Source organism: Dama dama, chromosome 15, assembly GCF_033118175.1.
Source record: "Dama dama isolate Ldn47 chromosome 15, ASM3311817v1, whole genome shotgun sequence".
In the NCBI taxonomy this organism is placed as follows: Eukaryota; Metazoa; Chordata; class Mammalia; order Artiodactyla; family Cervidae; genus Dama; species Dama dama.
This window is the reverse complement of record NC_083695.1, coordinates 69,447,215-69,473,452: the sequence shown is the minus strand read 5'-3', so window position 1 is coordinate 69,473,452 and position 26,238 is coordinate 69,447,215. Positions and strand designations below refer to the sequence as shown.

Genomic DNA, 26,238 nt, shown 5'->3' with positions numbered 1-26,238 from the left:
GACAGCGACAAGTGGAGAAAATCACCGAAACTTGAGCGGCAACGAAGTCTGAGTGCTGAAACCCCGCAGCCTCTCCCGGGCCGTGCGCTCCCCCCACCCCCACCCCCCGGCTCTATCCCCCAGCACCGTTCCACTTCGCTCAGGGTGGTTGCCTGGCCCCATCTCGCAGCCGACCCACCCGAGCTCGGTGGGGATACCCAGTTCACGCAGTTCTTCGCGAGCGCGGTTTCAGCCACGTGGGAAGGGGCGTGACCCAGTTGCTGAGGAGCGCCTCCGATTGGCCAGGGGGCGGGGCTGTTGGCGCCGCGCCGGCCGGACCCCTCCCCTGAAGGCGGGGCCAGAACATTCACAGCTGGAAAGGGTGGAGCCCCGACAGTGCATCTGGAAGGGGGCGGGGCCCGATGCGCGAGGCTAGCCGCTGCGGGCTGGGGGCGCCCTGGGCTGCCATAAAGTGAATGGGCGCCGGCGGGGGGTGGCAGTCCGCGGCGAGGCTTACTCTCTCCCAGCGAGTCCGGGAGCGCCGGAGCGGAGCGGCGGCCCCGGGCGCAGGGGGGCGGCCCCCACCCCGGCCGGGTGCCCGGCCTCTGGCCCCTGCTTGCCCTCCAGACTGCGGCCGCCGCCGCCGCTGCCGGGAGTCTGCCTGCTGCGGGACTCACTGTGAGTGCTTGACCATGCGGGGCCAGGGGCTCGCCGGGCAGAGGGGCCATGGCCGGACTTAGGGACCCCTAAAACGGGACCTAGGGCGGCTGAACTGTAGAACGGTGCCTGAGGAACAGGTCGAGACTGGGAGAACGGACTGTAGACCTGGGGCCAGGACTTAGAAAAGGGGAAACTTAGAGGCAGGACTCGGGGGACCTAGAAGGGGAAGACTCGAGGGATCCGAAGAGAAGTCGGAGACATGAGGTCAGGACAGGAGCTCTGCGAAGCGGCGTAGCGTTGGGAAACCAATTATCAGGAAGCGCCCTGGGATCCCCGGGCACGGGGCCGACAGCCCGGGAGCTAAAGGGGTTGTGGCCAGCGGGGGGAGCTGGCGGCGGCCGCCAGCAAAGGGGCAGTTGGCAGTGCCAGACGCCCCCGGGCTGGGTCTCAGACTCCGGGCCTGGGAGCAGGGGTGCGTTAGTCGCACACGCTTTTCTTCGTAGCTGCTTTGCAGTTGGGATAGGAGCCGTGTTGTGAGAACCCGACAGCGACCGTGTCAGATGGCCGCTGTGCGGGCTGCAAGGCCGAGGTTGGGTAGTCCAAGTGACCAGACGGCGGGTCCGGCGGGTCCGCTTGGGGTGTCAGGGCCCCGATGGGTTCCGACCTGGGAAAGCCAGGGAATTGGACGGAATGTCCACCGCGCGCGGTTCTCAGAGCGGACAGAATGTCCGGGGAAGCTAGGTTGGTCTCTCTAGAGCAGGCGCTGTGTCGGGCAGCGGTGTACAGAATGTCCCTGGCCGAGTGGCATGTTCACTTATCCCGCAGCGCCTGCCCAGCTGCTGCGTGTACGGTGGGGTTCGCTGTGATGGGTTGCCTAGAATCCCAGCTCACACTTTGCAAACTTGTCTCTCTGCTAGGGGCTGCGGGGCAGGGAGCAGGGATGGAGAGTGAAGGCTGATACTTGGCCTTGGGTTGGAGTGGCACCCGGAGACATTCCCTCTCCAACCCAGATTAAATATGTCCCGAGCATCACCCTGGACTTCCAGAATCCAGATTTGTGGAGAGGGTGCCAATGGTTGGGACTGCTAGTGGGAACCAAGGGTAGGAAAGGAAAGGAAGGAATGGCTCACAAAGGGCAATGGGGCGGGGGGCGCGCGCAAGGAGGAGCCTAGCACAAGCCCCTGACAGCTTCAGTTCCCTCACAAACTCAGTCACCCCTAATTCCAGTACAGCTGACCAGACACCCTACCCCCGACTCTGCCTGGATTTCAGCAGGCTAGAGTCTCCTTTCTCGCAGTGGGCAGGAGCCCAGGCCCAAAGAGAAAACTGCAGCCCTTTAGCAAAGCAAATGCTGGGGTCTTGTTTCCCTTTTTGCTTCCTCAGTCCCACCAATCTCCCCACCACCCTGGTGGCTGAGAGGAGATGGGAGGGAGACACATGGGATCCAGACACTGGGATCCAACATGGGACCCAGATTGCCTTCCATCTCTGGTTGGGAAGGATGTCTCAGCCCTACCCAACTACCCTATTTGCTTTTCCTACAGCTGGGAGAGGGCCCTGATTTCTTTGGATCCATACAATGACCGCCCACTCTGACTCCAACTCTTTAACCAGAACCCAGTTAAGCTGAAGGGAACAAAGTAGAGGGAACTCTCCTGATCTATGTAAGTAAGCAAACAGCTCATTTGGCAACTGAGTTTCATGGGGACAAGTGCAGGGTAATATGTTCAGCAATGAGTAATCTAAACAAGTGGGTTCCAACCTTTCTCACCCTCACCACCCTCCCCATACGTCTTCCCCACACTCCCACCTCCACTCCTTAATTTTAAAGTTCACTTATCACTGGCTAGGACGTTGTTTTCCAAACTCTTTTGTCCCTCATCCCTTTTTGATAAATATAGAGTCACATCCCAGTTACACCCCCCCCCCCCATCACATTTTGATACCCTTTTCAAGGGGTTTGTGCCCCTATTGTCTTTGGAAAACACTGAAATTATGGGTGAAATGAAGGGATCTGAGTCAGAACGGAATAGGGAAGGCATTACAGATGGTTCTCTCAAGACCATAACCCTAGGTTCTGCTTTTGCCAAAAAGGCAATGGCATTATAATAAAGATGACTGGAAACAAAAGGCAGAACCTTCTCTTGTCCCTGCATAAAGCTGTTTAGCTGATTGCATGCCTGGTCACTGGCTCTTAGGAAGAATGTTATGGACCTAGTGAAGGGTCAGAGAATGGTGGCAGAAGGAGGAGCCAGGGGCTGCTGGAGAGAGCAAACTTGAAAGTTTAGGCATCTGAAAAGTGAGATAGGATGGAAATCCAAAAAATAAGGAAAGACCTAGATAAGCAGATTTGTTTGCTTCCCAGATCCTGAAACCAGAGATGAGGGGGCCTCTTAGAACTGGAATGATGCAAGCACAGGATGAATGGGAAAATGTTCCTTGGCACACAGTGGGCAGCAAACTTCCCGAGCTCATTTCCAGGGAGGTGGTAAAGGCAGGAAGTAGAAATGGAATCCCTTAAGGGCTTGGAAGGATCAATGCATGTCGGAGCCACAAATGGTTGCTGGGGTGGAGGGGGCGAGGAGTGGCAAGAGCTCAGTCCCTGGTCTTAGGAGAACTGGATTAGAACCTCTTCAATCTCTATAACCATGGACAAATTTATCTTCTTAGAGGTGAAATGGAATGGTCATTCCTGGCATTTAAGGTGGTCGTAAGAGTTCAATGAAATCATGTACTTGGAAGCCCCCTTGCAAATGGAGAGGCAACACAGAAATAAGAAACATTATTGGTATTATTATGCCCAACTGTAGGTCCACTGTAAGTACAGAATCTTCATTTGGAAGGGTGCATCTCAAACCTTAGATCAGCCTGCTAGCATCTGTGGTCCAGCCACAGGAAGATTCTCAGTGACAGATGGGACACCGTATACTAGGCTTCAGATGCCAGCCACTATCCCCGTCCCTCCCTGAGAAGAGTTCTAGGGAACTCCCCAAATGCCTACTCTCTCAGACCAAATATCCTGATCTGACCCCTGCCTGTCTCCAGCTCAAGGATGTGAATGTGGGCCCAGAACCCAGGTCTAGGAATGGAGGACAGGGGAGGCAAGCTGGAGCTAAGTTGGGGATGAGCATAAGAGAAATACGCTACCCAAATCTTTTCTTCTCCATTCAATCTAAGTGATGCTTCCTAGCATGTAGGGGAGGCAACTAACCTGAAGATGGCAACTAGGTCCTGAGCTTTGGGAATATCTAGAGTGTCTAGTCTCTGGTCACTGACAGGGACCCATTTTGAGTGATAAGGATACAGAAGAAAAGACAGTGGGGTGAGAAAGCCACTTTTAGAACTCTCTCCACTACTTTTCCTCCCCTGAGGCCTTCTTTACTTTTCCTCTGTCAGTTAATAGTTTCCCCTTTCCTATTTCTCCCCTGCCCAATCCATTCTGCTCATCATTGCCAAAAAAAGATCCCAAAGATATTGCCTTTATGTCACTCCCTCACCTACATGCCTCCAGTGACTCCCACTGCTTGGAGCACTGCTTCTCAGTATCGGGTTGGGGGGGCAGTATAGGAGTGGGAGTGGCATGATGCTGCAGGCTACCCCGGGTCTATCTTCCTGGTGTGGTGATGTCACTTGAAGATGTCTCTTGGAGATTTGGAGAGAAAATATTATTTTTGTATTAATTATACAGAGTGAAGTAAGTCAGAAAGAAAAACACCAATACAGTATATTAGCGCATATATATGGAATTTAGAAAGATGGTAACAATGACCCTATATGCAAGACAGCAAAAGAGACATAGATGTAAAGAACAGACTTTTGGGCTCTGTGGGAGAAGGCGAGGGTGGGATGATTTGAGAGAATAGCATTGAAACATGTATATTATCATGTGTGAAATAGATCGCCAGTCCAGGTTCGATGCATGAGACAGGGTGCTCAGGGCTGGTGCACTGGGATGACCCTGAAGGATGGGATGGGGCGGGAAGTGGGAAGGGGGTTCAGGATGGGGGACACATGTGTACCTGTGGCTGATTCATGTCAATGTGTGGCAAAAATCACTAAAATATTGTAAAGTAATTAGCCTCCAATTAAAATAAAGAGTAATTAAAAAACATGAATGTGGGATAGAATGCAAAATTTGCTTCCAATTTTAACATAAGGCTGAAGATCTCAAAGAAATTTCATACTGGCGGCAGCTGTTTCAGGTTGTGCCCCTAGTTTTACAGACTATATTCTCTCTTACTAGTCTTAGGGGATTTTTTCATAGAAAAGCTGAGAATTCTCTAGCCTACATGGTATCAAATCTGAACCCCCACCCGTTGCCCCTCATTGGATGCCTCCTCAGCCTGACCATTTTCTTCTGATGATCTCCCATTGCCCCCACTGAGACCCTGGCCAAGCTAGGCTCCCTGCTACCCTCTGAACCTACTGTTCTTTTATTTAGAAGCTTCTGCCACCTTCTCTGCCTCTCTAATTTCCAGAGCAGCCAGGTGCTACATTCTCTGAGCCCCAAAACTTGATGCCACCTTACATGGGCTTCTGTGTCTCTGAGCTTCCATCATCTGAGAATCAGGCCCATGCAGTCCATCATTTTATCCTGTGCTCTGTTTGTCTCCCCAGACAGTAGGCTCTTAGAAGTTAGGGTCTTGTACCCTTATCGTTCTTGGGTATCTCCTCTGTCCATGGGATTTCCCAGGCCAGAATACTGGGGTGGGTTGCCATTTCCTTCTGCAAGGAATCTTCCTGACCCAGGGACCAAACCTGCAACTCCTGCTTGGCAGGCAGATTCTTTACCACTGAGCCACCTGGGAAGCCCGATCCCTGATTTACCCCTTGATAAAGTAAGTGCATCAAATCATTGATGCCTCCACCTGAGTCTTAGGGTTTCCTCTTGGGGCTGTGAACCTTGTCCACGGCTGTCTTCCTTTGCTTTCATTTGCTCACAGCAACTCAGGAGACCAGACAGTGTGGATGCTCAGCATCCCTAATGTACATGAGGTTGTGTCCACTTAAAGGGCCTCAGTTTTAGTTTCAGGTTCCATCCTGTTTAGGGCTCTAGTTTATACCTATTCACTAACTTACTGCTGGCTGAGCTGAGCTACAGCTTTACAACTCCATCCCCTCTTATCTTCCTTTTCATTCAGTCTCTGCAAGAAAAAGATTTTCTCCCATTTCAGTTCTGGGGTGTACCTTGTGCCTTGGACATTGGACTTACAACTACTTGGGGGCTCTCTGGCTGTGGCCCTGGTCTACCGTTTGTCTTCAGGACAAAAGTGGGTGCACATGGAAGTTACCTTCTTGCCATAAGTTGTGTCCCTTAGAAACCATGGCCTCCCCACTGTAGCCTCTCTGCTCTGGGGCAGTCTCTGTTCTCCGCTTTAATTATCTTGGATATTTTGTTCTTACTGCGGTCCATGTCAGCTTCCTATAATTCCATGCTGTATTTCAGAGTCAAAGGTCACCTGCAAGCCCTCTATTCTCCCTAGGGCTGGGATTGCCACCTTGAAACCAGCGGGGCTGGGCCATGTATCCCCTGCAGGGCATGTCAGAAAGGCTGGGGTGGGCCACCCCAGGAGGCCCACCCCAAAAGCTGGACTCAGCGCCACTGTTATCTCTTGACTCTCTCTGGTCTTTCCTGGTATATCCTACCAGCATCAACCAAACCTGTGGCCTCTAGACCTACTGCTTATCCCTGTCCATTGAGTGAGGGGAAGTCCCTGGCTGCAGTCCCAACTCCCCAGCTTCCCAACCTCCAGCAGTTTGGGGGAGCTTAATCCTCAGCCAGCCTGTCTCCAGCTCAGACAACAGCTTGGCGCCCCCAGCCTCTGCCTGACCAGCCCACCGGACACAATCTGCTAGAGGCATCTGCCCCCACCCTCTCTTTCTCTGTTGCCTGCCTGGCATTAGTGTTCCTGCTTTTTCAGCTTCAGAGGCAGGGCCCTTCTCAGCGGCCTTTCCTCTTGCTGCTATTACTAACGCAGTCAAGAGTCTGAAGCCTTCATTCTTTCCTCTCCTACCCATTCCGGGTCCCCAAATTAGCTCCTAGTTTGGGCTACTCCACCCATGTGGCTGTTTCCTTATTGACCGGGCCCTCTTTTATGTTTCAAACAGAGTGCTCACAACACATACGTGCATCCCTCTCCAAAATGCAGCATACTCACCTTTATTCACGGAGCAATTTTTCACTGGGAGACAGAATCTAGGGAAGCAAGCAAAGGCAAAGACAAAAACTATACCTTATTTCTGACTCTATCCTGAGCACCTTACTCAATGCCCAGCTCATAGAAGGTGAATGAACAGAATGATGTGCAAACATCATTTCAATAAGTGAGAAAAAAACTTGGATAGAGTTTGACCCCTACTCGTTTTTAGATGTTATGTTTTATTTTAACCTCTTCACAATACTGAAGAGAGGTAGAGAAGGAATTATAATCTTATTTTTACAGATGAAAAAAACATGCCCAGAGAGGTAATTTGCCAAGGACACACAGCTAGTAAATTGAGGATCCAGGACATGAACTCAGATCTTTTGAATCTAAACTTAGTTTCTTTGGGGTATACCAGATTACTTTCCCGGGTCAGGGCGGGATGGTGGAGCTCATCACTTTCTGCCCCCACCACTACCCCATCCTATTTTTCCAGCATTCTCATACTTTCCCCCTACTCAGCCAAATAGGCTGTCCCCAGCAGCCACTGAGCGAGACCACTTCACTGGCTCCTCGGGCTTCCTCCTCCCCCACAGAGTCCTTAGTTCCTGGGACTAAGAGCTGAGGTTCAAAGGGGCCAGGAAGGGGGAGGGGGGGATAATGGCTAGCTCCAAAACAGCCGAGGCAGCTGTCCCTGTCACAGAGAGAGGAGACTGTGTGACGGTGTGTGTCTGTCTGCCTGAATGTGGGGGCACATGTGTGGGAGAGAGTGTGTGTTTGTATGCCTCTAGCTCCAAGTCCAAGTGCTTATTTTGTCTGAGTGGGGGCCTGTATTTGTCTGCATGTGTGTCTGTCTGTCTTTGGGAACACACAGCCTGAACTCTGCTTTCTCAGTCTCGTCTTTTATTCTGGCCCTTATCTTTCCTCACCCTGCCTCCCTCTGCTGAAATAAAGGGTGAAACCAAGACACAGGTATGGAATGCTGGGGGAAGGGGGAGTTTGGAAAATGGGAAGTCTGGAGCCAAAGCAGACTGGAAGGATGAACAGCAATGGTGGAATTCAGCTTTTCCTACAGGCAAACCCAACTGTCCTTCTTTTCCCAGCTCTGCATTGCTCCTGTGGCCCTCTGGAGAAATCAGGGGTGTGGTTTGCAATTTTGAGGGCATCTTAGGGTATGAAGAGATTTCACAGCACCCCTTTTTCCACCTAAGCCTCCACAGCTACTTGGGAAGAGTTACTAGTCTAGGCTGTTCCAGGTCCCTCCCAAGGGCCTCTCCCTTCTATCGGTGCATCATCGGCCCAGTCCTATGCCTCTGACTCTGTCCTCAGACCTGGAAGGGGAGGGAAGCTGAGCACTCCCATTCCTGGCCTGATTTCTCTCCTTCCTTCCTGGGGTTCCCTTCAGCCCTGCTTCTCCAACCCTCGGAAAGGGTCCAAGGTCTAGTCCTCTCTGCCTGTGGAAAGAACAGGGACTGTTTCTCAGCCTCCTGCCTTGACCTCTGTCCCACTCAAACTAGCATGGGGGGAGGGCAGCTGTCATGTCTGAGCTGGTTGAAGGGGGCATTACCATGTGCAAATACAGGCCACTGCCCATCTGCGCCTCTCTGAGAAAGGCTCCTAATCAATTCAGAGCAGCCAAGTGACACACGTCTCTATCTAGGCTAATCCGCCACATTAATGCCACCTTGCACACCCTGCATTAAGTCCCTCTTAATGAGGAGGCATATGGGCTCCTCCTACATAGCTCTTCACCCCTGCTCCTTGGTCCTTAGCTTCCATTGGTTCTCCTCTGACCAAGAGGAATCTGGAGTCTTGAGCCCCACTAGTGCCCCTTCCCCTTCCTCCCACCAGAGGGGGCCTGGGAGAGCTAGCAGGAAAGGGGACCCTGCAGGGGGAGACTTGGAGGAGGACCCAGGCAGGCTCCTGGGCAATGTCAGGTGAGATTTGGCATGGGGAGTAATAGTCAGAAGCAGCTTTTAAGAAACCTACACCCACAGCCTGAGGTGGGACTGCAGGAAGGCATGGGAGAGAGTGGTGACTCGTAGGATGCAATGTTCAGAAGCAGACAAGATTCTTAAACTTGTTTTTGAACCTAGAACCCTTTCTTCAAATGAAGTCTCTCCAGCAAGCATAAATAAAACAGAGAAAAGCAGGGCTGCCCTAGTTGAAGCTGACCTGAGTAAGATCAGGCTAGATTTCTATCCCTGAGGTTAGCCCTGAGTTCCAGTCCCTGAGGGAGTTTGCCTGGCAGGGGGGACCCCAAAGAACACAGTTTGAAAAAGCAAGCAAAATCTTATCTTAGGAATCTCACAGACCTGATTTAGATCATACCTCCTCTACTTACAAACTTTGTGATCTTCATCATTACTTCATGTCTCAGTTTCCATGCCTAAAAAAGGGTGATCCTACCTAACAGTGATCCATTCTTGTGAGGAGAGATAATGAGGTGAAGGCACATAGTCAGTACTCATAAATGATAGCAGCGATTCTCCTTACAGGGAAGTATCAGGCCTGGTTCAAAATCAAATCTGTCCCACGGGAGAGTGAATAACACAGGTTCAGGCTGGTTGAGAAGCACATTTGAGTTTATGGGGATATTGGGCATTCGTGTGAGAGGGAATTTAATTTTTTAAGTATGTGGTATGTGGTATGCAATGTGCAATAGTGTGGTTTTCATTAATTCAATGATTATCTATTGAACACCAACTGTGCACCAGGCAGGGTTCTAGGTGCCCAGCATGGAACAAATCAAAGTCTAGTGTGTATAACTGCGTATGAAACCTCTGAGTATGCACCTTTCTCCACTTAGGCTGCTGTTTCCCCATTCTAACCTAGGGCATCTCAGATTAAAGAGGTAGCCGAGAAAGGGGAAGATGGGGAAACACTTCTGTACTGGGAACCAGATAACCTGGAGATTTTATTCCCATTAACCTGGTCTGGGTCTTCTTTTACCTTCAGAGTTCTCGAGCCCCCGATGGAGTTCGGCCTGCTGAGCGAGGCAGAGGCCCGGAGCCCGGCCCTCTCGCTGTCAGATGCTGGCACCCCCCACCCCCAACTCCCCGAACACGGCTGCAAGGGCCAAGAGCACAGCGGTGAGCGCGCCCCCTTCTGGGGGTGGGGGAAATAAAAGCTCCATCCCTAACCGGGTGGGACCCGGGAGTGGGAGCCCGGGTGCGAGTGAGGGAGGGCCCCACGGAGGAAGTACCCGCAGCCAGGGAATCCGCGCAGGCAAGGACGTGCTGTGACAGCCCCAACCCCGGCTCCCAGATTCGGAGAAGGCCTCGGTTTCGCTGCCCGGCGGCTCCCCCGAAGACGGCTCGCTGAAGAAGAAGCAGCGGCGGCAGCGCACGCACTTCACCAGCCAGCAGCTGCAGGAGCTGGAGGCGACCTTTCAGAGGAACCGCTACCCCGACATGAGTACGCGCGAAGAGATCGCCGTGTGGACCAACCTCACCGAGGCCCGCGTGCGGGTACGCAACCCCGCAGGTGCCCTCCACCACCACCCTCCCCTCCACTTCGGGCCTCCCTCTAGCGGGCCGCTCAGCAAGCAGCTTCGGAAACGGCAGCCTGTAGTTCTGCCCTGTCTGCCCTTTCCTCCGACCCAAAACCCGACGTCCCTCGCCCAGGCCCGCTGCCCCCACGGCCTTCTTTCCATCAACCTCCAATCTCTTCTCTTCCTCCACCCTCTCACCCTAGACGGAGCGCCTCTTCTCCCCTGGCACTATCTCTGGTTCTTCTCTTCACCTCTCCTAGACCCCCTCCTGCTGCCCTCGCCACCTCCCCAATACTGTCACCCCCGACTCCCGCATGCGCTCCTCCCCCAGCCCGTGCCGCTGCTCCACCACCCATTCTCGTCTCCGGCCACCTCATCTTTATATTCCGCCCGGCCCCGGACCCCCCTTGGACCCCTACCTGGGCGACCGGTCCACCAGCCGCCTTGGGGGTCCGGGCCCTGAAGACCTTCCTCCCACGCCCGCAGGTATGGTTCAAGAACCGGCGCGCCAAGTGGAGAAAGCGCGAGCGCAGCCAGCAGGCGGAGTTGTGCAAGGGCGGCTTCGCGGCGCCGCTCGGGGGGTTGGTGCCGCCCTACGAGGAGGTGTACCCCGGCTACTCGTACGGCAACTGGCCACCCAAGGCCCTCGGCCCGCCGCTCGCCGCCAAGACCTTCCCGTTCGCCTTCAACTCGGTCAACGTGGGGCCTCTGGCTTCGCAGCCCGTCTTCTCGCCACCCAGCTCCATTTCCGCCTCCATGGTGCCCTCGGCCGCGACCGCCCCGGGCACCGTGCCTGGGCCCGGGGCTTTGCAGGGCCTAGGCGGGGGGCCCCCCGGGCTGGCTCCGGCCGCGGTGTCCTCGGGGGCCGTGTCCTGCCCTTACGCCTCGGCCGCAGCCGCAGCCGCCGCCGCCGCCTCCTCCCCCTACGTATATCGGGACCCGTGTAACTCGAGTTTGGCCAGCCTGAGGCTCAAGGCCAAACAGCACGCCTCTTTCAGCTATCCCACCGTGCCGGGGCCGCCGCCGGCCGCCAACCTCAGTCCGTGCCAGTACGCTGTGGAACGGCCCGTCTGAAGGGCGCTGCCGGTCGATCATCCCTGAGGGTGGGGCGGTAATGCACGGCCTTGACGGACTGAGGTCGTTTTGACTGGCTTGCCCCCACCCTCGGGGTCTGAGAGGAGAGCTGGGCAGTCGGGGTTGGGGAGGCGGCCAGCTCAGGAGAGAGCCTGCCCCCACTCCCAGGCTTGAGGGGTGGACTGGGCCCTTAGTCCGAGACCCTGGGACTAAGGCCAGGAACAGGGACCAGTTCCCCAGGGGCCAGTTCACCTTTGGCCCACCTCGCCTTCTCCAGAATCCCTCTCCCTGGTTTTCAAAGATAAATGAAATAAACGTGCGCGGACTGTCAGAGGCCTGGTGATTCAGAATTGCGGTTGAGCTCCCTCCCCTCATCCTTCCCCATTTTTAAAGGAGAGCTGGGTTTACAGGAAAGATGTGCGGGTCCAGGCTTCTAGAGCTTCAACCCCGGGATGGAGAAGCCTGGGGATTCCCGGAGCCAAGCGGCGCACGAAGCGTGTGTGTCTGTGTAGATGTGTATGGCTTGGGCAAAGCTGGTACTGCCGCGCCGCCTCGTGGTCTCATGGAGGATAACTGGAAGGTCAGCTTTTGAAGTCAAGTGTCAATGCTGCAACTTAGGAAGCCTACGACTTTAGAAACTTACTCCACCTTTGCGCATCTGTTTCTCACTGTTCCTACGAGGGACTTTTGCCTCAAACAGCAATAAAATTCTGGTCTGTAACAGACATTTATTAAGTGCCTACCAGGCCTAGGATTCTTTTGAGTGTCTCTGTGTGTGACTCTCAGCCTTCCATACACTGTTGTAAGCTTATCACCCACTGATCATCCCACTGCCAGCAGCCCTCCTCCATCACAGCAGTCCCCTCCTTCCCATAAATCCCCAAACTCTGAAAAACCCTGTTGGAATCTTTAATTAAAAAACAGAGCGGCGAGAGGGTCGAATTGGGCTGGGCTCCGCGCAGCCGGGAGGAATGTCTGTCTGCAGCCCCCTCCTCCCGCCCTCGTCCTCTCGGAGCCGGGCGGTGCTGGGGAAAAAACAAACAAACAAACAAACAGAGCAAGAAGGAGAAAGATTTCTGGAAACATAAATAACTCAGTTTGGGGGAGCCTCCTTAGTCCCACCCCATCACAGGGCCTGCTTGGTCTTCACATTAACAATAGAAACATCAAAGTACTAGATCACATCCCCACCCCAGGGGTGATACTACTTGACTGTCATCACCTCCTGCCACCTTGGAGTTTATATGCCATGGGGAAACCATACAGGAAAGGCTTCCTAATCATTCCCTCAAACCTAAGCTCAGTCCCTCAGTCCCCTGGGGAGGAGAGAGGGCTTAGGGTTTCTTCCTCTCCAACCGTTCACTGGCTCTTGGTCTTGGCTTTGATCTTGGGCATTATGTAGTTTTGGTGGAAGAACTTGGCAAAGAGGACAAAATAGGTTGCATACAAGATGAAGGACCAGAAGAGGTGTTCCTTTGTGGTATGGCATCCCTTTTCCTGTCTCCAGATGTAAGCCAGGATACCGACAATGGCTCCTATAAACATCTGCAGGATCTGCAGGCTGGTGACGAGCATGGGAAACCATCTGGGGCACTTCACTTTGGCAGCCTTCAGAGTGTAGTAGGTGTACATGACGGCATGTACACCAAAGTTCATGGTCATGAACCAGCCGCCTGCAGCCACCTTGTTCTTGTATCCGAAGCTGGAATACACCAGCACCGTGCTGTGGTGGTACCAGTGCACAAAGATGAGCGGCCGCTTCCGCAGGATGATGAAGGCCGTGTCTCCTGGGAGATGAGGAGTCATAGCTGACACATCACCTAGTGTTGGGACCACCCTCTGAACTTGATGTGGGGGCACATGGGGAATTTTCAGGACAGGGAGAGGGGTCTTTATGGCAGAGAATCTGAAGACGGGCTTGGTGAGAAGTGTTTTTAGGACCCAGGGGCAGGGAAGGAACTCTCCATGTGATGGGTCAAGGGGAGGGCCTGAAGATGGAATCAATTGACTGGACACCAGAGAGACAAAGCCTTGCCACTCACCAAGTTCAACGACCTTGCTGAGAACAAACAGGAAGGACCAGAATTGGATTATGGGACTGCTGATGAAGGAGGAGAAGCATACAGTTTGCTTTGGGCTCCTCCTAATTATCAGGGTCCCCATGTAGCCCCACATCCTCAGTGTCCCGAGGATACTGAAATGGAACAAAGGAAAAGGGTGTAAGGGTCATTCCCAGGCACCTTCACCCTTGGCCTGGTCAAGTCACTGATCCAAGTTCCACCACCTCCCCACCCTTCCAAAGGGGTTACAGCTTCTGAGCTCCCAAGGCCAACCTGGTAGAGCCAACCAGTAATCTAGAAGATAGAAGACATGAGGGCTGGGGAGGGACCAGGGAGTGCTAGAGGCTGAGATTGAAAACTGAGCTAGGGGATAGGGTTCATAGGATGGGTAGGAGCCTGGAAGGAGACAGGTGGCAGGATGGGGGTGATCAAAGGAGTTTGGGGGGAATATGGGACGAAGGGGCTGGGGAAGTTATTGGAAGGTCTTGGGAGAGAGTGTTAGATGCAGAGAGTATTAGAGGCTGGGGAAATTGTTGGAAGTATCCAGACTCAATGAGCACAAAAGGTCTCATGAGAGAGAGCAGAGACTACTAGTTTAGGAACTGGAGAAGAAGGAAAACAGGAGAGTGGAACCTGGGGAGAGGAGTCAGAGCTGAGAGAACAGAACAGGGAGAGAGTTAAGAGGCAAATTGGGCAGTTGATGCAATTGAGGTTTTTAGAAAGCTTTTAGGGATAGAATGAGGGTCTGGAGTCTATAAGATAGGTTGGAGTGGGGAGAGTCTTACCTGAAGACTGCAAGGCAGAAGGACCAAAGGATGAGAGGTCCCTGCAGGTTGAAGCCCTTCCGTGCCTTCATGTAGTTTTGCCCCACGAAGATGACCAGCAGGTAGATCAGAGCTATGGCGAATGAGGTTGTCCTGGCAGGCAGAAGGCAGAGCAGATGGACTTATGGGTGGGAATTGGTTAGAGGAATGTCCACTCATATCTCCAGGTCAGTGCTCTGGATTGGAATCCTACTTCTGCCACTTACTAGCTGTGTGACATTGGAAAACCTACTTCCTTCTCTGAGCATCAGTTTCCTTATTTGTAAGGGGGGAATAACACTCCTCTCCTGACAGTGTTAATATATGTAAAGTACTTTACACAGGGCAGCAGCTATAACCAAGGTTCCTGGGGTTGGGAGTGGATGACAGCTGCTGGTCCATTTCTAGAAGCAACCCAAGGCTGTGATGTACAAAGAATGTGGCAACAACTTCTGCCTGGTTGGTCATGGCAAATTGGCTGGAGCTCTGAGGGGCTCTAGGGCAAAGTCTGAGGAAATTTTGGAAGGGTACCCAGATTTTGCCTCCTCCACAGCAGGGATGATGGAATACTTGAGGAACAAGATGATAACTGTGAAGGGCAGTCCTCAGGCATCAGCACATGCACACCTGCGCACACATGCAGCCACAAAGGATGGAGAGTCGTCTCTAAGGTGGGTGGGAGTAGGAGTTCAGATCAACCCCATTCTTCAGAGACCAGTTCTCACTACACCTTTTCCCCCTTGGTTTCTGTCTCCTCCCAAATTCTTCATCCTGTCCTCTTATTTCTGCCTTTCTTCCAGACCTAACCTCTTTGAGGTGCCACACTACCTGTACCTTGGACAACAGGGACGTGAAGCCAGTACTGGGGAATCCAATATCTTCGCTCCTTAGCAAAATCTCTGTGGACTTTCTGTCTCGCCCTCCCCCATTCCACCAATCCCTCCAAATAGCGGTCATCAGAGTTGGGCCCCTAACATGGCCCTTTCCCTTCTACAGGTCTCACCAGTACTCCTCCAAATAGGGCCTCATGTCCAGGAACAGCTCGAAGTTGTAGGGCTGGAACATCTGCTCTATTTCATCTGAGGTATTCATGGTTGTGACCATTTCGTTTTGCAGACGCTGAGGTCGGGAGCTGGACGAGAGCTAGGGGACGGAGGATGGAGAGAACCTTGGGGACAGGACTAACTAGACCCAGAACCCAAGGAACTCCGCGGCAAGCCAGAGCCTCAGACGCAGGCACGTGCGCTGCAGTGCAGCCGGCTTCCACAGCCGCGGCCACTGCAGTATATAACGCGAAATTGCAAAGCAGCTGTCCTAGGCGCGCCGCGGCCCCCTCCCTACTCCCGGCCTTCATCCAATCGCGACAAAGATACGCCCCTGTCCCGCCCCTGGGCGGCAATCCGCTCTCTGATTGGTCATTCTTTAGGGCAACGCCCCAGAAGCCTCCCACTAGCTTACGCCTTCGCCACGCCCACCTTCCCATCTTTTTCTCGCGCAACACCTCATCTCTGACCTGCTTAGTTTAGCCGCTGTGGTTTTGGAGTTACTGGAATGTGACAGGCTTCTCCTGGCACTGCCAACTATAACCTTTGCCTCTGTTGGTTTCAGTTCTGATCTATCTGGCTATGAGGAGAGAATGAAGGTGTCCTCCGTTTCTCTGCTGCCCCCATTCGGAGATAGGGTGTCTGTTTCTCGCCTCCCGGAGACCCTGGGAAAACCAGGCTGGGGATAAGGATGGGTCAGGTAGGGGAAGGAGCAACAAAGAGCCCTTCCCGTAGTCCCTTCTGCTTCCTTCTGGTCTGCAGTTGTAAGTGGGAGGGAGATGAATTGTAACAAGTTTTATTGTTGAGGTAGTTGGTGTTGATGTTTGGAGAGTTGGTTGTTGAGGCTGTTGTTTCTTTACAGTTTCCTGAATTCCTGCCGGTTCCAGCCTGATAATAACCCTGGGAAGGAAGTGGGATCACCCTCTGGGCTTCTGGGATTATTGTCTTCAGACTTCCTGGAGACTGCCAGGGGTTTATAGAAGAGGAGGTGCTGCGCATCTCTCAGTATCCTGCAATTCTTCCCTAGTCTGTGCTTATCTAATCAAATCTACTTTTTCCTTGCCTGTGTACCCAGTTCAGTTCAGTTCAGTCGCTCAGTTGTGTCCGACTCTTTGTGACCCCATGAATCGCAGCACGCCAGGCCTCCCTGTCCATCACCAATTCCCGGAGTTTACTCAAACTCAAGTCCATCGAGTCGGTGATGCCATCCAGCCATCTCATATTGGGCATCTACCAACCTGGGGAGTTCCTCTTTCACTATCCTATCATTTTGCCTTTTCATACTGTTCATAGGGTTCTCAAGGCAAGAATACTGAAGTGGTTTGCCATTCCCTTCTCCAGTGGACCACATTCTGTCAGACCTCTCCACTATGACCCGTCCATCTTGGGTGGCCCCACACGGCATGGCTTAGTTTCATTGAGTTAGACAAGGCTGTGGTCCGTGTGATCAGATTGGCTAGTTTTCTGTGATTATGGTTTCAGTGTGTCTGCCCTCTGATGCCCTAATAATATGGAACGCTTCACGAATTTGTGTGTCATCCTTGTGCAGGGGCCGTGCTAATCTTCTCTGTATTGTTCCGATTTTAGTATATGTGCTGCCAAAGCGAGCACGCCTGTATACCCAGCCCCAAATAAATAAATGTTTAAAAAATTTTAAGACTTTACTCATCTGTCCCTTATTTCTGTCCTAGAATTTATGAAAATAAGGGACTTGAAGGCAGTTTGAGACACGATGGAGATATGCAAAACAAATGCTAAGAGAAATAAACACAAAATATTAAAAACCACGAAGCGGCTATAAATGGTTATGTGCCGTAAGCCCACAGGCTCTGTAGCCAGAGGACCTAGGTAGGAATTCCAGTTTCACTTCTCAGCTACTGTCTGAGCCAAGGGCAAGTGGGAAGTCCTGCCATACTAGCTCAATGACTTCCAAGTCCTTCCCTTTGTCTCTGTTTTGTGTCATCTCTCACCTGGTTACTACAGCCAGCACCTCTTCATAATTAGTTGACACTTCCTTCTCTAATATAGCACTTTCTATTGCATTAGAGAAAAAAAAAAAAGTACCCAAACCTGGCATATTACCAACCCCAGAGCTACTGACCCAGTGCGTGCATGTATGCTAAGTCACTTCAGTCATGTCTGACTCTGTGCAGCCCCGTGGACTACAGCCTGCCAGGCTCCTCTGTCCATGGGATTCTCCAGGCAAGAATAGTAGTAAGTTGCCATGCCCTCCTCCAGGGGATCTTCACAACCCAGGGATCAAACCCTAATCTCTTAGATCTCCTGCATTGGTCAGTGAGTTATTTACCACTAGCACCACCTGGAAGACCCCTCTGACCCAGTGTGGTCTCAAACCATACTTTGAAAACCACTTCCTTCTGTCCTCTCATCCAAAAGAAGGTTCTAAAACCTAAATTGGATCATGCTACTTTCCTACTCAAAACCTTTTGTGGTTCTGGATTACTTCACACATAGCCTGATACTCAGAAGGTGATCAGTGCATATTTGGTGGATTAATGAACAAATAGAACAATGCTCATTGCAAGAATAATTCCACCTACGGACTTCCCTGACAAGCCAGTGGTTAAGACTCTGCACTCCCAATGCAGGGAGAGCAGGCTGGTTAGGAACTAAGATTCCACATGCCGCACATGCAGCCAAAAAAAATAAATTAAAAAAATAAAAGGAACATAGGTGTGACCACCTGTTGAGATCTTTACTAATTAAAAAAAAAAAAAAACATTTCTTAAAAAAGAAAAGAATTCCACATAGGTGTTACAAGACCTGGATTCAAATGCCTGTCCATTATTAACCAGTCCTGTGATTTTAGGCAAGTTACCTAACCTGAGACTCACATTCTTCATCAAAAAAGTGTTGAGAGTCATACTTGCCTGCCTGCCTCACAAGGTTGGGGTCAGTATACAAGTCAGATAACATCAATGGAAGGATACTGTGGGGAGTTCTCTCATAGTCCAGTGGTATATTTCCTATACTACCCTGGTTCCCCCACCCTATTCCAAAGGATCATTTTTATTAGGTCACTGCCCCTTTGAGGGTTGTACACAGCTCCTAGAACAGAGTGGGCACTCAGAATGTCTGTTGCTTTGAATCGAGTAGGCACCTAACAGGATAAACAAGTAATAAACAATATATTTATTTTTTAAAAGACTCAACTTCCTTAGTAATTAGGGAAATACAAATTAAAGACTGTAAGTATAGTATGGTTCCAATTAACAACCATTAAACCAAGTAAAAATTAGATACCCAACGCTGGTCCAAGCTTTGGGAAACAAATATATTCACACCTGTCTAGGGGCCAGGTAATAATCCTTCTAGAGGCACACTTCGGTAACATTTGGCAAGAGCCAACTGGCTTTCTTTGACCCAATCTCTCATCTAGGAATTTAAAACCCAGTGAAATAGAATAAAAGAAAAAAAATTATATATACTAAAACACTTACATCATTGGGACTCAAAAAAACTGCAAACAACCCCCTAATGAAAGCTTAAATTATTAAATACTAATATTATAAAACAGCTTGCCGCTGCCAGAACATGGAGAAACACAAAACCTTGTTTACAAAGTAATGTGAAAGAAAAACAATATTTAAAACTATATGGCCCGACAACTATTGAGCCTGTGCTCTAGAGCCCAGGAGCTGCAACTGCTGAGCACATGTGCCACAACTACTGAAGCCCGTGCACCCTTGAGCCTGTGCTTCAAAATAAGAGAAGTCTCCGCAATGAGAAGCCTGTGCACTGCAACTAGAAAGTAGCTGTCACTCACCACAACTAGAGAAAAGCCCGTGAAGCAATGAGACCCAGCACAGCCAATAAATTTATACACACACACACACACACATATACCTGTATGGCCCAGCAGCATGGTGATCCTGCTACTATAGCAAATGATAGCTCGTCTCAGATGATGCCTGATGTTAGCATGCAACAAAGCATCATGTTCCCCCACCCCCATGTTCAGGCCATGCAGGGAAACAGTGCCTCCAGAAACCACTTCTCAGGTCATGGGATGCCTTTCAATGCACCTTTCATTGGTGCACCCAATGGAAATCAGATGTTCTGTGGTCAGAATCTAGGCTTCCCAGTCAATAAGGATGTCACACTAACAAACCCATTGTTAGTCAACTTATTGCAGAGTGATATCTCTGCAGGAAATTTTGGGGTAAACAATAAGCAAAATAACATCAATGCAAATAAACTGAAGAAGAAAACCCCTTGGTAGAAGAAAAATAGTTAGCAGAATCCAAACACTCCAGATACTCACCCAGCTGGTCTGGAGGAGGCTGATAAGCAGCCATTACCTGGAAAACAAGGAGTTTGCTTGGAAAACTCAGGCCCTAAACCGCCAGAATTTTCAAGGGCCCTAAACCGCCAGAATTTTCAAGTCGACCACCAGGCCCTTCACAGAGTTTGGTCCCAAAGGAAGCTCCAGCCACAGCACTACAGTGGTCTGTTCCCAGGTTAGAACTCAAGGCAAATGCTGCCATAGTCTCTGGACAAAACAGTGAGCCCAAAGAGGTAATTGAAAAGTCCAAAACTCAAGCCAAAGAAATGCCCAAACTGAAGAGCTGGCTTGTGGCTTCTGAGAATATGAAAAATGGACATACTGAGCCATCCTGTCTGCTTCAGCCTCTAGCTCTGCTAAAGACAAAACCAATGTGGTGCAATCCAAGCAAAGAAAATCCAAGTAAACAAGTTGGATGACAACATGATATTTGTAAATGTGTGTGAAATTTATAAAAAGTGGTTTTGTTGTGACTTTTTAAATCCATTTCTGTACAGTTAGTTATTTTGACAATGTGGTCCTTCTAGTCCCTGCAACCTATTTTGTAAAGTACAATGGGGAAAGCAGTTGTTGAACTCTTTTGATGTTGCAAGATGAAGTTCAAGGTTTCTAAAATGTTGCCACATGTTGAGCAGAGCTAATGAGATTACATTATTAGTTTTCACATTTCTTAAGCAGTTTAGAGTACAGAGTAATCTCATGATGTGCTGTGGAAGTACTGTGTGTGAACAGCAGTAGGAGGGCAGAAAGAATCTTCTCATTTGGAAATGTTGTAAATAATTTTATTATGTAGTGTTTCGGATGTATTTGTTGTAGAAATGGGCCAATGAATAAAGAAAATCTAAGGTTTTTTAAAAACAAACAAAACAAAAAACCAAAAACTGTATCTAGCTCATCCTGTTGTTGCCTCTGCTTTTGATGAGGGGCCCAGGCTGGCTGGTGGGAGGCAAAGAGGCCTGGGCGTGGTATTTCTCACAGGCTCGGGCAGTTTGGGTACTCCCCAGTGCCCCGGGGTCTGTAGCAGATGGGGTTGCACACCTATACTCACAAGAGGCCCGGAGAGCCGCTGTTTTTACCCACCAAGATGGCCCCATCCCTGCCAGAGTATTTACAATGGGCACTGATGATCCTCAGATAAAGTAGGATGGAGAAGCGTCTGTGAAGAGAGTTGCTATTGATGCTTTTTACAGGGACGCCTATGAAGTCAGTAAGGCTAAATTTGAGAAGCTGTAAACTCAACCAGCTATTTGACAGAGCACGAGAAGTTTGCTGACTCCTTTGGCTTTGACTGAGCACAGGAAGTCTGATAGTCAACAGGCAGTAACAGATGCTCCCTGGTGGTTACCTGTTAAAGGCACTACCTGGAGACACCCGGAAGGGCCCGACTCTACTGTGTGACCCAGGCCAGATCACCCGGGCTCCTGGAACAACACCGTTGCCTGCTACACCTGGAGAGGGAAGTGGTTACCCATGAAAGTTGAGTGGGAATACTGCTGTCGAGGAGGCCTGCAAAATAGACATTTCCCCTGGGGCAAGAAACTGTAGCCAAAAGGCCAACATTATACCAACTTTTGACAGGGCGAGTTTCCCATGACCAACACCAGAGACCGCAGAGGCCTAATCTGCTAATGCCTTTCTTCACAATGGTTATGGTTTATATCAGTATAGTAGGGACACCTAGGAGTGAACTTCAGACTGGTGTGGACCATTCACCATTTTGTTGAAGGAATGATTAATCCAACAGGCCCTCCTTTGGGGAAAGACAGGATGAAGAAAGGTTATCCTGCATGCACCATACAGATATCACTGCGCTGCTCGAAGCCAGGACACAGTTGACAGTGCTGCTTGGAAACTGGAATTCTGCTATGCAGCTGACCGCCTTCCCACCACAGGCTAAGAGCCATGAAGAATCTTCCTGAATCCACGAAGAAGCCGTGTTTAACCTGTACGAGTCTTCCCTCAGAATGCTGAACAATCTCGTGTGAAAAATTCCCACTCCAAGGTGGGTTACATACCTGCCTGATGGCTAAAGGAATCACATTGCAGGACCAAATTGCTAATCTGCACCACCTTGTGTGGGGTGTCTCAGGTGGCAGTTAATGGTAAAGAACCCACCTGCCAATGCAGGAGATGTAAGAGATGCAGGTTCAACCCCTGGGTGGGGAAGATCCCCTGGAGGAAGGCATGGCAACTCACTTGAGTATCCTTGCCTGGAAAATCCCGTGGATAGAGGAGTCTGACAGGTTATAGTCCGTGGGGTCACAAAGAGTCAGATACTACTGAAGCTCCTAACTTGCCCACATTAGCATGTGCACTTTATCATTTGGTGAATTTTATGTTTTACTTTTGATAAGAGGAAGGAGTAGAGGGCACCCTGAGTTAGGCTTCAGGAGATCTGCATTCTACCCAGGCTCTGCCCCTGGGGTTAGACCCCAAGGTCCCACACTTGACCTTCTTGGGCCTCAGTGACCTACCTCATCTCTACAGTGAGGGGATGAGTAATATAATCTCTGAGGCTCTCTCCCAACTTGCAAATACTCAGAATATATCAGATTCTATTGTGATTTCATAGTGAGAATTTATGATGTTATGTCTTAGCTATTTCTTCCATGTGTGAACTTTGGGTGAAACTAATTATGTAAAATATTAACGATTTTTTCTTATGAATTATTTTTAGAAAAAGGTGGGGGTGGCAGTGATGAGTCTTTCTATTCACACTGTATTTTGTTTATTCAAGGATGGTACACTGAAATTCAGCAATCTGAACACACAGGAACATCTCTGGGGTGACTCTATTGTGCTTTATCTTTTTAAAAAAAATTATTTATTTGGCTGCACCGGGTCTTAGTTGTGGCATGCAGGTTCTTTAGTTGTGGCATGTGGGATCTAGTTCCCCAACCAGGGACTGAACATCAATTCCTGCATTGGAAACTCAGAGTCTTAACCACTGCACCACCAGGGAAGTTCCTACTGCTGCCTTATTTTGTGTTTAATTTTTTTCTAGTGCACTATTTTGATTCTCTTCTCATTTCTTTTTCTGATTTTGCTTTTAGTTATTTTCTTAGTGGCCGGGTGTTAGAGGTAACAGCTTCGGTTAATAATAATCTAGTTTGAATTAAACCAACTTAGCTTCAATAGTATACAAAACTCTGCTCTTACATAGCTTCATTCTCCCTTCCTTATGTTGTTATTGTCACAAATTACATATGCATACATTGTGTGCCCATTAACATAGATAATTGTTTTTGCATTTGTCTTTTAATCATATAGGGAAAAAAGAGAAGCTACGAACCAAAAATACAACAGTACTGGATTTTATACCTAACTATGTAGGTACAATTACTGGTGTTCTTTATTTCTTTGTACAGTTTTTAGTTACTCTCCTTTCGTTTCAGTTGGAACAACTGTTTAGCATTTCTTGTAGGAAGTGTCTATTACAGCAATAAGTTCTTTAGGCTCTTTTAAAATCTGGGAAAACCTTAACTTATCCTTCACTGTCATTAATAGTTCTTTTTCTGTTATTATAAAGTTCTATATATTTGTACTTTAAAATGTTAATAACTGTCTTGTGGGTTTTTTCCATATTTTTTTACTGTGGTAAAATACACATAAAATTTACCAGCTCAACCATTTTTAAGTGCACAGTTCAATGGTAAGAATTTCATTTATGTTGTTGCACAGCCATCAACATCAACCATCTCCAGAATTCATTTCACAAAACTGAAACTCAATACCCATTAAGCGGTAACTCCTCATTCCCTCCCCCACCTCCAGACTCTAACAAACACCGTTTTACTTTCTGTCTCTGTAATTTTGACTACTGGCAAATCACACTGGGAACATGAGCCACTATTCCCACAGCTAAAACCAAGTTTTACAGTTCTTCTTTCCATGTCCAGAAAGTGTTCTGAAATCAATCAGAATAGAGGACACAATGACATTTTTTCCATTACAAATATACACACACACGAAATTAAAGTAAGTTGTAAAAAAGTGAAAAGGAATAAAAAGTAAACTGAGAAAATCAACTCTCTCTCTCCCATTCCTATCCTTAGTTCTCTTTCCCAGTGCGTTCTCAGTCACTCAGTCGTATCTGAGGCAACCACAATTACTAGTTTCTTGTGGATCTTTTCATATATCATCTATGTATAAAAATGTATGTTTGTGTAAGTGAAAGTGGGGTTCAGCTGCTTACTGTTCGAAACTAATGAGGAGGCAAGATTGGTGGAAAGGAAAATTTGCTTTATTGTCAGGAAGCATTTAACAGGAGGCTTCCCGTGTGCTGTTACGGATCTGTCAGGAAACCTCTGGCCCTTATTAATTCCTGAATATTCAGGAACTAAGAGGAGAGGCACGCCTTTCCCAGGGCTGGGGAATCCAGGTATTTCCTTTGTTAGTTTCTCATTATGGTGATAAGTACCCTCTTCTCTCTTTAATAGGGATCGCCTTGTGTTTTGTAAGTCTGGAATTTTAATCTTTATCTTTGCTGAGAATAACTATCTTGTAAGACAGTATATATGCCCACGCCATGTTGATTAAAACACCTTTGCTCCATCAGAGCTTTGGTCCCCGTGTCTGTCTGTCTTTCTTTCTTTCTCTCTCTCTCTCTCTTGCTTTCTCTCTCTCTCTCTCTCTTTCTCTCTCTCTCAATCTCTCTATCTCTATCTCTCTATTTCTGGCTGATTCCCTGGAGCGTGAAAGCCGGCTGCGTAACCCAGGGAACCCTCTTTCCTTCTTTCACTTTCTCATCGTCGACTCTGGACCACCAGGTTCCGGTCCATTAAAGGACCAACACTTTATTTTGGATGCCAGCTATGGGAGGGTGGGGGGGTAGGGAGAGGGTAGACTCCTGTCCCAAGGCCAACTCCTACCCCACTGACATCAGAGGGCAAGAGTTTTCATAGATGTTAGGAGGGGACTTTGTGCAAAAATAGCAGTCAGCTCTGACAGTCATCTTAAAATTGGCCATGCAGTGGTCTGATCAACATCACCCTAATTGTTTTAAGTAGAGTTAATCTTCAGTTCTAGGCTTCCCCGGTGGCTCAGCGGTAAAGAATCTGCTTGCAGTATAGGAGGCCTAGGTTCTATCCCTGGGTTGGGAAAATCCCCTAAAGTAGGAAATGGCAACCCACTCCAGTATTCTTGCCTGGAGAATCCCACGGACAGAGGAGCGTGGTGGGCCACAGTCCATGGGGTTGCAAAAGAGTCGGACACAACTTAGCAACTGAGCACACACGCGTGGATGTGTACAAGTTTTGAAGAATTCTGTGGTTATTTCTTAACAGTGTCACATGCTCATTAAAATGATTAAATATAGGGACACCTCATCAGTGATATATTTTCCCAAGGTGTAAATGTCATCTGTTAACTTGTTTCTGCCTATAGAGTCAACTAATTTCACTAAGGCGAAGCTCCTTGGAAAAACTTAATTTATAGTCCCTGTCTGGTTCTGTGAACAGCTTTGACTAGCAAATAAATCCTTTGCATGCTTTTTGAATGTGAAAAAAATAAATAAATTTTAAAAAAGTAAAATGCCATTTTCATTGTATATTAAAAATCCATAGCCACATGAGCTTTTTTCTAGACTCTCTGTATGATTATCTAGGAGGTTTTTGTATGTGACAATAAAAATGTTTAAATTATCATAGCTTTAGAATTTGTTTAGCTATCTAGTTGGAACCATTCCCCTTCATTGTTCTCTTTGAAAATTTGCTCTTTCCTTACAAATACCCTGCCAGATAAACTTTAGAATTAGTCCAATATCATATAACATGCAATCTAGTACCCCCTCTGGTTTTTTATTTTGAAAAAACTTTAAAGAAAAAAGGAAAGAATAGTAAAATGAACATCTGTGTACTCTTATACCCAGATTCACCAATTTAACATTTGCTGCATTTGCTTTATTGCTCTTTTTGACCAGCAGTTACATGCCGGCTGTTGAAAAGAATTAAGGCAAATTATATCATAGGTGAGATTACAAAATGGTAGATACACTTGTGAAACAGTTTGGTATTGTCTTATAAAGTTAAACATACCTTATGACCTAGAAATTCCACTCTTAGGGATTTACTCAAGAGCAAATGTGAACATATTTCCACACAAAAGTGTTATGCAGATTTTCATAGCAGCATTATTCATATTAAGCCCAAACTGGAACAAACCAAATATCTCTCAACTGATAATTGAGTAAATAACTCCTTTATTACCTAATACTCTGTGCTAAAAAGAAATGAGATGGTGATGTGTACAACAAGGCCATGGAATCTCAAAAAAAAAATTGAAGTGTACAAAGTCAAACACAGTATATTGTTCAATGAAATAAATGAAACTCTAGAAATGAAAACTATGTTGTAGTAAAAAGCAGGTCAGTGGTTTCACAGAGTTAGATTTTAGGTGAGGGGATTGATTACAATGGAGAATGAGGGGATGTTTTAGAATGATGGAAACATTTGTATCTTAATTGTTGAGAGGGTACACAACAGTATACAATTGCCAAGACTTATTAAACTGTACAGTTAAAATGAATGAATCTTATTTTATGAAAATTATACCATATTTCTAAATTGGGTGAAATCCAATGCCCTAAATTCCCTAATCTAAAAACTGGAGGAAAATCTTTAAAAGGAAAAAAAAGGGAATAATTAGGCAACTCGTAAGAACTGATTTGAAAAGTTTTC

The 26,238-nt window shown here is 48.6% G+C and overlaps 2 protein-coding genes, 1 non-coding gene and 1 pseudogene across 3 annotated transcripts; 2 read left to right on the top strand and 2 right to left on the bottom strand.

Annotated features, from left to right (window-relative positions):
- The first annotated feature begins 571 nt into the window (after positions 1-571).
- PITX3 (paired like homeodomain 3) lies at positions 572-11,790 on the top strand. Its single transcript, XM_061163145.1, has 4 exons — positions 572-657; positions 9,741-9,874; positions 10,050-10,252; positions 10,762-11,790. Exons 2-4 carry the CDS (start codon positions 9,757-9,759, stop codon positions 11,347-11,349), a joined length of 909 nt encoding a protein of 302 aa, XP_061019128.1. The 5' UTR covers positions 572-657; positions 9,741-9,756; the 3' UTR covers positions 11,350-11,790.
- Positions 11,791-12,708: 918 nt separating this feature from the next.
- ELOVL3 (ELOVL fatty acid elongase 3) lies at positions 12,709-15,316 on the bottom strand. The gene is made up of 4 exons (XM_061163144.1): positions 15,216-15,316; positions 14,195-14,326; positions 13,392-13,543; positions 12,709-13,136 (listed from the first exon to the last, which is right to left on the bottom strand). Exons 1-4 carry the CDS (start codon positions 15,314-15,316, stop codon positions 12,709-12,711), a joined length of 813 nt encoding a protein of 270 aa, XP_061019127.1.
- A 1,443-nt stretch (positions 15,317-16,759) lies between these two features.
- LOC133070840 (U6 spliceosomal RNA) lies at positions 16,760-16,866 on the bottom strand. The gene has a single exon (XR_009696244.1). It is a non-coding gene; the product is annotated as a U6 spliceosomal RNA (small nuclear RNA).
- A 2,260-nt stretch (positions 16,867-19,126) lies between these two features.
- Positions 19,127-21,458, top strand: LOC133069895 (formylglycine-generating enzyme-like; annotated as a pseudogene).
- Positions 21,459-26,238: the final 4,780 nt, after the last annotated feature.

Excerpts from the sequence above, each read along its gene's own strand:
- PITX3 (XM_061163145.1), top strand. The coding sequence starts at position 9,757 with ATGGAGTTCGGCCTGCTGAGCGAGGCAGAGGCCCGGAGCCCGGCCCTC. Across the intron at positions 9,875-10,049 it reads CAAGGGCCAAGAGCACAGCG|ATTCGGAGAAGGCCTCGGTT; the intron begins GTGAGCGCGCCC and ends CCCGGCTCCCAG. Across the intron at positions 10,253-10,761 it reads TCACCGAGGCCCGCGTGCGG|GTATGGTTCAAGAACCGGCG; the intron begins GTACGCAACCCC and ends CCACGCCCGCAG.
- ELOVL3 (XM_061163144.1), bottom strand. The coding sequence starts at position 15,316 with ATGGTCACAACCATGAATACCTCAGATGAAATAGAGCAGATGTTCCAG. Across the intron at positions 13,544-14,194 it reads TTCTGCCTTGCAGTCTTCAG|TATCCTCGGGACACTGAGGA; the intron begins GTAAGACTCTCC and ends GTTCCATTTCAG. Across the intron at positions 13,137-13,391 it reads CAGCAAGGTCGTTGAACTTG|GAGACACGGCCTTCATCATC; the intron begins GTGAGTGGCAAG and ends CTCATCTCCCAG.